Consider the following 12,574-nt stretch of genomic DNA (forward strand, 5'->3'; position numbering starts at 1 on the left):
ATAAACAACAAAGAGTGAATCATGAACATTTTATACTATTTCTTACAATTCTACCATGTGGTGAAGTCAAAAATCACACCTACCGGCAGCTGATCAGACTCATCCTTAACAGACAGAACAGATGAAGAGTGGGAACGACTGGAATTCTGGGAGAGGGTCCGAATGCGGGGGGAGCGAGGAGCCTCTCCTTTTTCAACCACACCCTCCTCTTCCTCATCCTTTTTCAGCAGAGAGGTGAAATCCACTCCTGACTGCTGCAGCTCAGAGTATGTGCCGTGTGCCACCATGTGCCCCTGAGAGAGATCAAATCAGTTCATTTTGGCTCATTTATTCACTGATGGAATGCAAATTGAATGGTGTGTGAAATGCTACAGCTCACCTCCTTCAAAACCAGGATCTGATTTGCAGCCTTCAGATACTGCAGCTGATGAGTAACCAAGATCCTGGGCTTCTCCTTCAGAATACCACAAATACACCTGCAGGGACAGTCAGCGCTCTTAATAATCATCTCAAAGAAAAATTTTAACATAACAGTGAAAGCAACAATACTCTTGGTACAATAGTTTGAGTTTGGTAAGATTTGTTAATGATTTTGAAAGAAGTGTCTTATGGCTGAATTTATTTGATCAAAAATATAGTAGAAATAGAAATACTGTGAAATATTATTACAATTTAAAATAAATGGTTTCTATTTCAAAATGTAATTTATTCCTGTGATGGTCAAGCTGAATTTATCATCATCATTACTTCAGTCTTCAGTGTCACATGATCCTTCAGAAATCATTCTAACAAGCTGATTTGCTGCTCAAGAAAAACATTCTTATTATATTAGTGGTTCAACAGATCACAAAACTCACGGTTCAGATCACATTATGTCTTTTGTCTCACAGATCGGATCATTTTTCGGACCAGCAAGAAAAGAAAATAATTGGGGGGGCAATTATTATTCACTTTAAGTACTTTGATACCACAGCAAAAACTACTAGCCTAAGTCATAAAGTTCAAACATTATTAAAAGGAAAGTGAAAAGTCAGTAATGAAAAAAAAAAATACACTAATTACAAGCATGGCTAAATACTACACAATAAAGTTACAAATAAAGTAAGGTCTAACCCGTAGTATTAAGGTACAGAAATGTAATAATTAGGCCTAAATGTAAAATAAAAATATTCAGGGTTCACTGTAAAAATTAGATGCAAAGATTTATCTTCGTTAAAACAGTTTTTTTTAAAATTAACATTAGTTTACAGTCTGCAGCAGGTATTTATAGGCTGCTGTCACTTTAAGATCAAATGCACGGATCCAATATAAATGATGCACATCCGATTTCTTTGTCAACTGTCTAAGTTCACTTCAAACATAACTTACTGTTGTTCATGAGTAAACTTGTCGAGACGGTATTTTGAATTTTTTTTTGTGTGTGTTCAAACACAAGCAGATAAGAAAAAATCAATTCTGTGTAAGTGTGTGCGGCTGAATGCGCAGAGATAACAGCGTGCATTTAACAGTGTGAATTAAATTCTCTTTTGCCTCTTCTTGCACTTGAATAGTTTAAAATCACTTGAATGTGTAAATTGGCAAGACAAAACATGTGCAAATGATTTCACAATGATGGTAAACTCTGCAATTAATCCACAAATCACATGCGTGCCGAAATGTTTAACCCCTTACTTATTAATATCAATGTTGAAAACAGATTTGCTGCTTAATAAACATGTGTAAACTTTTTTTGATGATTGGAAAGTTCAAAAGAACAGCATTTATTTGAAATTGAAGCTCATCTGTGACAATGTAGAAACTTTTCTGTCACGTTTGATTAATTTAATACGTCCTTGATGAATAAAAGTAATAATTTCTATAAAATGTAAGAGTAAATGTTAGTGTAATTGAGAACTAAGTGCTTGTTGGCATTGACTAAGGCAGGCAATTTTGTGACACTGTAAGGGCCAGATTTACTAAACAGGGCAAATTAGCGTGAGCACAATTCCAAAAAAGCGCAGATGGGAGTGGAAAATACTGCAAGTGATCTACTGACAATGCGGACATTAAAAGAACGCAGCCGGATCATTTCCATCTACCAAGAGTGGCACAAATTAGCATCTGGTTTAAGACATGCTGTTTTTGAGTGGTACATAATGACGCAAATACCAGTAAATTGATTTGCACAAACAATAGTAAATAGAGAAACATAGAGAATTTAATCCTTGCATGATTAACTGAAATACTCTCCTCCCATTCGTTTTGCATCTGAAAGGGAAACTCATACAAATGCATATGCAATAAGGTAAGCTAAGGCTAATTTTTCACTGTGTCTTTAGTAAATCCTGACAGTAGTTTGATGCTAAAAGATGGTTTGCGCTGGTGCAAGCTGTTAGTAAACCAATTATTTTTAGTGAACTGCTTGAACCAAATTGGACTAAACCAAAGTCAGCACAGATTTACAAGATACTCAATCCAAACTCCCTTTCGGACATGCCTGACAGTCCCTCCTACTCGAAATGAGCCAATATCCCAGAGTATATGATCATATGATGCCGGTTAAAGCCAACTCATTCAGGGCTTTAGTTAGTCAAACAGTACACCGAACTGAGAACAGTCACATGATTATTGTATACGTGATGTCATTGCGTGACTGCATAGACGAACTGGTGAATTTGTCTTTGGAACCTATTCATTGAAACAAACTGTCCAAAAGAACCAGATTGCAGAAAAGAATCGGACTTCCCATCACTAATGTCTTTATGTGTCATATGAACTACTTTCATGAAGCTTTTATGGTTTATTCTGCCCTTTTGGGAGTTTGGCAGTTCCTAAACACTAAAAGTTCTTATTGTGTGAAAAAGAATAGCATCAAGAGCAACAGTAAAATGCAACAGCATCTGTGAAGAGTATGGACTTACTGTTCAAACAGGTGTCTGCCCACTTCAGCATCCACTGCACTCAATGGATCATCCAACAGGTAAATATCAGCATCCTGATATACAGCCCTAAAACCAGACAGGGTTCAGTAACAGGTCTGCATCGAAATTGAATAAAACGGCTCTTAAAAAGTATAGCAATATGCTAGTTTGATTATATAAAAAATGGCTTATGGTTGATTTTCTTCCACTGTATTATGTATTATGTATTATGTATTATGTATTATGTATTATGTATTATATATATATATATATATATATATATATATATATATATATATATATATATATATATATATATATATATATATATATATATATATATATATATATATATATATATATATATAAATATCATTCATTGTCATTGTTTACATTAAATATATCCTCAGTATGACCACGATGCAATCTTCTGAATGTACATATGCATTACAAATTTTTCTGTTCTTTCTTTTTTTGCTCATACCGATATGCATCCGTTAAAGGGGTTGTGTTTAATTGTATTACTGAATTTGTAAAATGAAGAGGAAAAATGGATGACAGCTTGGGATACCTGGCCAGGTTGACTCGAGCTTTCTGCCCTCCACTGAGAGTTGCTCCTCTGTCTCCGATCACAGTCAAATCCCCATCAGGAAGCAGCTCCATGTCCTATACGACACAGAAAGAACTACAGTTTCAGTATACTACAGTTTTCTAATAATAACTTTAGAATAGGATCTTTTTCTTGCTTCTAACACATCAACTTTGAGGACAAAATGTTCACCTGCTGCCTAATATACCCCACCCACTATAGGTGCTGTGATGAAGAGATAATCAGTGTTATTCTCTTCACCTGTAATGTTATGCCTGATCGGTGTATGTCCTTAATTCATTTGACGATCATTGACGAAAAGTGTTAAGTCAAGAGTGTGATAGATGAATAACTAATAAGCATCTCACCCTTTTGAGTGCACAGGCTTTGAGGACCCTCTCATATCGCTGGGGCTGCAGCTCCTTTCCGAACAGTATGTTGCTCCGAATGGTCCCTGGAAAAACCCAAGGCTGCTGAGAGGCATACGTCAGCTCACCTTTGACCTTTACGACACCCTTTTCTGCTGGAAGCTCCCCCAGAACATTGCTGAGGAGAGAGGACTGCAGGATACAAGACATTATTAGAAACTAATAACACTTGTGGTTGACATGATCACTTCTGTTTAATTGGCAAGCTTGGAAAAAAATTTAATCAGAAAATAGGATAACTGTGACTGACCTTTCCAGCCCCCACAGGACCAATAACAGCCAGAAGTTCACCTGGCTTCACAGTAAAAGACACGTTTTGTAATGTTGGAGCATCCAGAGACTGCCAAGTAGAAAGGAGAAAATATATTAGTCGACATGAAAAAAGGGGGACAAGTGAAACAATTTGACTAGAAATGACTGAAAACAGCAAAAACATGTCACATTGTTGCAACAAATGTATATTTCAAATACATTTTGTTCTTTTGAAATTTCTATTCAACAAATGTTTCTTCAGCAGAAAATCAGCATATTAGAATATTTTCTAAAGGATCAGGTGCCACTGAAGACTGGAGTAATGTGGCTGAAAATTCAGCTTTGCCAACACATGAATAAAATATTAAACAGAAAAACTTAATTTTATATTGTAATAATATTTCACAATATTGCTTATTTTTTCTTGTATTTTTGATCAAATAAATGCAGCCTTAAGAGACTTCTTTCAAAAACATAAGAAAAATCTTAACTCTAAACTTTTGAACGATTGCGCACATACATTTTATATATTGTACTTATATCATTTTAATTTAGGTAATGATGAAATATCTACTACATCTATAAAAGGTCATCTGTTTTTAGCAAACTGGAAAATATTTTTTTTAAATCCCACCCAAAAAAAATGGAAATATATAATGGGGAACTTCTTGAGCCAATTTATGGTGTATTTAACACATACATATATATATCACTATAAATATAAACGTGTAAATTTATATTAACTTAATATTTAGGGATGTGTGAGACTATTCGACTAGTCGATTAAAGGATAAATACTAGTTGTTTAGATTTTTTGTTTTGTTTTGCACATTTAATGTTTTGTAATAGATAAAAGGTAATAGATGTATTAATTAGTGTAGATGTTGTGTGTGTTTATTATTATTGATCTATTACCTTTAATTTACTACAAAATAATGAAGCCAAAAAAAACAAAACAACAAAACAAAAAGCTATGCTTTTGGGATGAAGAGAAACTTCCGCTGCTTGATGGGCACTATATCGGCTTGTAGCTCCACATTTCCAAAAGTATAACTCCGGGAAGGTGTGTGTACTTTATACATTTAAATACTCACCTTGTCCCAGTAACATACGAGATCCTGAATCTTCACAGATGCCTCTTTCTTCTCCTCCTGAGAAAGTGGGACGTGGGTTTTCACAAGCTCATGTAGCAAGAGGAACTTCTGCATGAGAGAGAAAGACCACAGACACTTATGATGCCTGAAAAACTGCTGTAATGTCACTCTGACAGTGTAGTCACGGTACTTCTGAGTTTCTGTGGTTAACACAAATTAGGATTTTGAAGTGAGAAGTGAGTTTAGTGTGTTCAAAGCTTCTTTTCTCTTAAAATCAGACACTCCATGATTACAAAATCTGCAGGTTCATGTTGGACTTATGCAACAGTAGCTGCGTCAGTGGAAACATTGGAATAGATCTAAAATTAACCCTGAAAATGACACCTGCAGCACTTCAGCACAACCAGAGGAGACAGAGATTTATAATGTTATTACTTATGGCAAATAGTCTTAATTTAATTTATTTGCATCGAAAGTTGTATATTTATGTTGTAAAAGTTCTCACCTCAGTTTCACCTCAGAAAAGCCATTCAATGACCATAAACGTGATAGTTAGCCAGAAGAATTAACAAGACAGGAGCATTTTGCTAAATATATGTACTATATTACATATTTATTTATTCATTTAACTAACCTGTTTCCAGTATCCATTAGTTTAGATCTTGTTTTGCCTCATTTGTTGTATATTAATACATGAAATATTGTCATAGCATATCTATACATTATGAAAGAAAATGGGAAGAAACTTCTTGGACACCATGTTGCACGTTAGTGGCGTCCAGCTGTCAACTTGGAAATTTACATTTGTTCATTTTTTATTAAATTTAGCTTAAAAATCTGATATTTTGGTAATGTGATAAGTCATAAAAGAGATGATAAACCAATTGCCCTGTGGGATACAATATTGTATACTATGCTCTAGTTGTTCTTTTCGAGATTGTAATAATTACCATGATTTTCCCAGACACAACTTTAGGTTTCCCATGACCATGGGAACACTAACCTCATTGAGACAGTTTTTCTAATGAGGGAGGATGTACCTTGATCCTCCGGATGCTGATGGCAGTCTCGGACACTTTCTCGATAGCAGAAGGGAAGAACAGAGTAACGGTGAGGCGGACGGCACTGTACAGCGACACGGCCACAAACACACGACTGGCAGAGATAGTGTTGCCCACAAGCACGTACACGGTGAAGGTCACAAATAGGATGATTTTATTCGCCGTAAAGAACGAGGCCATGTTCAGCCCACGGAGGTAAGAGCTACTCATGATTTTTGAGATCTCCTTCCTACAAGAAACAAAAAAAATAAGAGCTTTATCCATTCATGCCAAAGAATCACAAATGTGTTACCTCCTAGAGCTGAATGGTTCTCATAGTACTTTACAAGGTCGATTTGTACAATAAAAGTTTATTCTGTCTTTTCACAGTTAAAAAGAGACAGATAACATGCAGAACCACAGATAAGATTAAAAGAAGCATCGTTGGTGGCACTGTATATGTGATAATATATGAAATATGATAAACATTAACCTCTTAAAGCTACACTGTGTGATATTTTCCCCCATCTAGTGGTGAAAAGGTATATGACCATCCAGTGAATTTTAGTTTCTGTTCCTCTCAATTCCGATTTCGTTTTAACTCCTACGGTGGCCGATTTAGACCAAGATTAACATGAATTCCAGCTCGACCTCGTCCACATTCGACATGGTGCCTGTGGGATATTCTGTGCGCAGTGGGACCGTTGGAACTCAACTGGCCTAATTATTCGGCTAGAAAGAACTGCAGCTAATCCAGAGTGAACTTTGATGATAGTAATGTTTATTCAGTCATCCAATTGCAAGGCATAAACAGGTTTGCGTGGATATGTACATAAATGTGGTTTCTGTGAGAGAACAAATAAGGATGGTAAATATACATACACAGTTAAGAACTGTATAACTACCGGTATACTTATAAGTTACATTTGTATAATGTAACCGTAAACCAGAGCTTATTGTACCATATATAGGCGCTAAATGCAGCTGCATTAAAAGGAGCGGAGCTGCCGCTGCTAACAAGCGGTGTCCGGTTACAAAAGTGTGTGCGCCGCTTTAACGTTAGCACTGCAGTGTGCTCTGTATAACAATTGTTAATATGCCGATCAGACCTGATGCATATTTCCATCAACATACATTACAAGCAAATATTTTCTATAAACGAATAAACATTGTTGATAACAAAATAGGTGAGCATATTGTATGTTGACACAAAAATACTTCTGAGGTGACATCAACTGAATTACGTGATGACACACTCTGAAACACATCTACAATGACAATAACTATTATTACTTACGGAGTTATTAACGCACAGAAATACCACACAAGGAAAAACAGACTTTTGAGGAATAAACAAGCCAGGAAAACTCCATATAACTCTGTTACTGGACGCTGCTGAGATGAAAACTCTCTGCACATGCACCAGACAAGTCTGAACAAGTTGACGCGCATATGCGCGAGGCAGAGAATTTTGTACAGTGCCATCAAGTGTTAAAACCGGTTAAAACGCCAAAGGCGAAGCTTGAATTTACGGGTATGTCCCTCTTTGGCTAATGTACTTTCAAGATGGAGGGGCAACATGGCGACCACCGTTAGATCCCATTACCTTATGTATTTTCAATGGCATATTATAAACTTACGAGAATACTTTATTACTTGAAAGAAGTAAATATACATTAATGAGCACATATATTTTTGAAAGAACTAAGTGTTTTTAGCTTAGAATAGACTAAAAAAGTTACACAGTGTAGCTTTAAACTCCATGGACCCTGATCAGGAATGACATCAAGTATATACTTTAAATTTTAAATGTCTATGGAGGAGCTCTGACCTCATATGTGGTACTATATGAAAGCTTAAAAAGTCTACTTTCTGGAGATATGCATCACTTTGGCATTTGTTTTACACAAAGTTACATATTTACACTAAATTACTCTGGGACCATTTCCACCTGGATTTGGCCTACCCAAATTGAAAAGCTTCCCATACCCACATTCAGTGGTGATAAAAAAAAGTGATAAACATTTAAGTATATATCCCAAAAAAGGCACATTTTGATAGTGTATAACTCAGGCCCCTGTGTGCTCTAGCACCCTGCAGACAGTTTTGGCTGTTTCTACTAAATTCAATTGCAGCAAATACTGGAAAAAAATATTTTGTTTGTATCATGTATGCAATATTTATTAAAATAGAGGAATATTATCTTTTTTATGTAATTTCCTTCTACCCCCATACCCATATACAGTGGTATAAATGCAATACCCCTGTGTCATTTTACAGAAAACCCTGAAATTACATAAAACACTGCTGAAAGTGATAAATATTATAGTATATGTTGTGTGTGATATAAGAAACAAACATATAAAATATTTAAAAAACCAGAAACAAAATAGGTGCTTTTTGATTTTTTGGGTTATAAATTCATTTTTGAAAGTGTACATCTGAGGTCTTGTGTGTTCTAGCACCCTGCAGACAGTTTAGGTTGTTTCCAGCATATGTCAGCAAACACTGGAAAAATAATTTAAAGACACTGGGATATTGCATTTATACTACTGTATATGGGTGTTTGGGGGGGCGTAGGTGGAAAATTACATAAAAAAGGTAATATTCCTCCCTTCAGATCCATTTGAATAAATCTTGCATACAAAATGATACAGACAAAATCCTTTTTCCCAGTATTTTCTGGAATCTAGTGGAAACAGCCAAAACTGTCTACAGGGTACTAGAACACACAGAGTCTGAGTTATACACTTTCAAAACTTTCAAAGATTTTTAACTTGGGTAGGCCAAATCCAGGCGGAAATCCCCAAAAATGGAGGTTAAACAAATTACGCTTTTGACATGCTGCCTTCCACCCTAGTTCTCGAACCATACTACAAAAGAATGTGAACACAATCCAATGTCAAAAAAGATCACATGGCTAGAACCGGTTGTGTATGCTGTGCATTCTCTACTATGGTCAGTTTTACTTTCAAGTCAACTACTATCATGGCAGAGCAGGAGAATTTTGCTGAGCAAGTTAGTTAAAAATTAAGTTAGTAGAAAAATCCAGAAATCCAGTTTAATAACACAGGTATGTTCTATCACTCCCTTGATTGACCTTTTTTACAGATTTTTAAAATAAAGTCATTTTAAGACTTTAAGTCAAAAGAAATAAAGCAAAGCCTATAAAACATTAGGCAACATGCTGGCTTCAGTGAAGAATTCTGCTGACCTATGTCAGAGCCATAGCAGTATAAGAAGACTAAATAAGCCTATGGTACATCATTTACCTTCGTACATCATTAACCAGAGCTGCGAACGGCTTCTCCCAGGCATACATCTTGATTATACGTATACCAGATACCACCTCATTCATAGTACGTATCCTATTGTCAGTTAAGGCTGCAGTCTTACTCCTGTGTGAGAGAGAAACAGAGATTGAGAGAGAGACAGAGAACGTTTTTTGGCTATAATCTAAAACATAAGGATGATCCTGCAATTAGGAGCACTTCTTAAAACTAGGTTTCATCTTTGTTAAAACACATTACACACCCTAAAATTGGATCAGACCATGGCGTTTTTATCAACATTGAAATGGATTTTTGAGCATGCTTAAATTATTTACGAAAAATAAAAAGTATAATTGTTTGAAGTTATGGTAATGACAGGATAATTTGGGGCATTGTTTTTCCTAAGGAAACTTTGAAAGGCAAAATATATTTTCCTGATTAACACTTCTATTTACTATAAAGGGAGTTAAAGAGAGATAAAGGAGATAAAGTCAGAGTAAAAAATTAAGAAATTCTGAAATTTTTCACCTTTCATCTCTCAAGTGTTTGAATTTTAAAACTATTATAAATATTATTTGGTAACACTTTACAATAAGGTTTCATTCGTTAACATTAGTTAACTACATTAGTTAACATTAACTAATAATGATCTGCACTTAAAGCATTTATTTATCATTGTTAATGTTAATTTCAACATTTACTAATGCATTATTAAAATCTTGTTAACATTAGTTAATGCACAGTGAACTAACATGAACAAACCATGAACAGCTGTATTTTTATTAACTAACGTTAACATAAATTAACTAATGCTGAACAGAGGTGTTGTTTATGGTTAGGTCATGTTAACTAATGCATTAACTAATGTTAACTAATGCAACCTTATTGTAAAGTATTATTTTTACTTTAAAATCATCTTATGTGAACCTCGCGTGATAGAGTGCATAACCCCAGAAGGAAAGGGCATTTGATTGAATGTGTAACTATGATTTCTTGTGTTTGAGCACTGTGGGAACTTAAGACTGACCACATTCTTATAAATGACTTGCTTGGAGATGATTACATCTCATGAACAGAATAATTACTATAACAGAAAAATACACCATCCTTAGCATGCAAAGTTCTTTGTGCTCTTAAAGGGATAGTTCCCCCAAAAATTAAGATTCTGCCATCATTTACTAACCCACATGTTGTTTTAAAACCGTAGGACTTTCATTCATCTTCAGAACACAAATGAAGATCTTTTTGATGAAATCTGAGCGATTTCTATGCAACTACCACTTTGACGCTTCAAAATGTTCATTAAGAGATCGTAAAACTGATCCATATGAATCGAGTGGTTTAGTCCAAATTTTCTGCAGCGACATGATCGCTTTATATGATGAACAGATTGAATTTAGGCTTTTAACATTCATCAACTCACACATCAGTTGTGGTAAACTGAAGCTCAATCATGTTGGCTTGATGTGCAAGAACCAATGATGTTCATTCTCGTGTTACACAGCACTTTTGAGCTTCCGTAAGAACCAATGAGGTTAATTCTCGTGTGTTATGCAGCACGTTTGAGCTTCCACAAGAACCAATGAGGTTTATGAACTTGAAGCGTCAAAATGCTAGTTGCATAGACTGTCAATGGAAGGACAGAAAGCTCTCAGATTTCATCAAAAAGATCTTCATTTGTGTTCCGAAGATGAACAAAAGTCTAATTGATTTGGATCAATGAAAGAATTTTTAAACAAAATAAAATTACAGCTTGTTAAAATTTAAAGGGCCAAGTTTTCTTTGCAGAGGTTTTTCAGAGATAATAATGGTATTTTAATTACATACGTTTTATGAAGCCTACTTGACACTATTCGTCACAACATGAGGAGCATCTTGTGACTGTGATTAAACATTTAATCTTCTCACAATTCCTTTTTTCTGATCCAATTAAAAAAAAAAAAAAAATCCCTATCAGGAGTAATCCTGAGATTGTACCTGTACTTGGAAAACAGTTTGCCAAACATGGTCTGAAGTGGCATAAGAAAGAGCAAAACTGCCATGCCTGCAAGGCATGATGGTCCGATCTCTTGCCACAGCAGACCAATCACAGCTGCGGCTTGAAGAGGCCCCACCCACAGGAAGTGCAGAAAAATTGTCACCTGGGAATACAGACGTAAACAAAATAACAATTATTTCATACACATGTACCATCAAAGATTTTTAAATATTTAAAGAAAAATGCACAAAGGCTGCATTTATTTGATCGAAAATACAATGAAAACAAAAATATTGTGAAATATTATTACCCTTTAAAATAACAGTTTTATGTAATGTATTCTTGTGACGGCAAAGCTGAATTTTCAGCATCATTACTCCAGTCTTCAGTGTCACATGACCATTCAGAAATCATTCATATATGCTGATTTGATGCTCAGGAAAAAAAAATTCTATTATTATAAATCTTGAAAACATTTGTGCTGCTTAAAATATGAATAAGTAAGTAATATAAATTATATATTTGTGGAAACAGTGATGCATTTTTTTGTGATTATTTGATTAATTTTTGTGATTATTTGATTAATTATTGAGTGAAAAAAACAACAACAACAAAAAAACATTTATTTTAAACAAATCTTTTTTAACATTTTAAATGTCATTACGGTCACTTTTGATCTATTTTAATCCAACATTAAGGCTTCAATGTTAATGCATTTAAGCTTTTAAAGAGTGGCACACAACCATGACATTTGGATGTTGTACTTGAGATACGGTGTACTACATTTGTATGTACTACACAATACTACACAGTATTTGTATGTACTGTGTATTATATTTCAAACAGCCCAAGATATTATTTTAGAATCCACAAAAGGAGCTTGAACTTCAAAGTTCTAATTTTGGGAAACATGGCCTGAACAAAAACGGAACTTCCTGTAATTCTTCATAGAAACCCTCTGATGTCTGCTGGTAAATACAGGAGAAATGCCTCAAAGGACAGATTTAAAACAATGACATTC

At 34.8% G+C, this 12,574-nt stretch overlaps 1 protein-coding gene across 1 annotated transcript in view; it reads right to left on the minus strand.

Annotated features, from left to right (window-relative positions):
* abcc4 (ATP binding cassette subfamily C member 4 (PEL blood group)) overlaps positions 1-12,574 on the minus strand; it is a 49,002-nt gene that overhangs the window by 24,446 nt on the left and 11,982 nt on the right. Inside the window, exons 6-15 of the mRNA XM_079841058.1 lie at positions 11,553-11,716; positions 9,576-9,701; positions 6,304-6,553; positions 5,264-5,371; positions 4,168-4,257; positions 3,858-4,049; positions 3,472-3,566; positions 2,901-2,987; positions 380-476; positions 84-293 (exon numbers count right to left, since the gene is read on the minus strand). Coding sequence (XP_079697184.1) covers positions 84-293; positions 380-476; positions 2,901-2,987; positions 3,472-3,566; positions 3,858-4,049; positions 4,168-4,257; positions 5,264-5,371; positions 6,304-6,553; positions 9,576-9,701; positions 11,553-11,716 — 1,419 coding nt within the window. The remainder of the gene's footprint in view (positions 1-83; positions 294-379; positions 477-2,900; positions 2,988-3,471; positions 3,567-3,857; positions 4,050-4,167; positions 4,258-5,263; positions 5,372-6,303; positions 6,554-9,575; positions 9,702-11,552; positions 11,717-12,574) is intronic.

The sequence above is a fragment of the Gobio gobio genome, assembly GCF_949357685.1.
Source record: "Gobio gobio genome assembly, chromosome: 17".
Lineage (NCBI taxonomy): Eukaryota > Metazoa > Chordata > Actinopteri > Cypriniformes > Gobionidae > Gobio > Gobio gobio.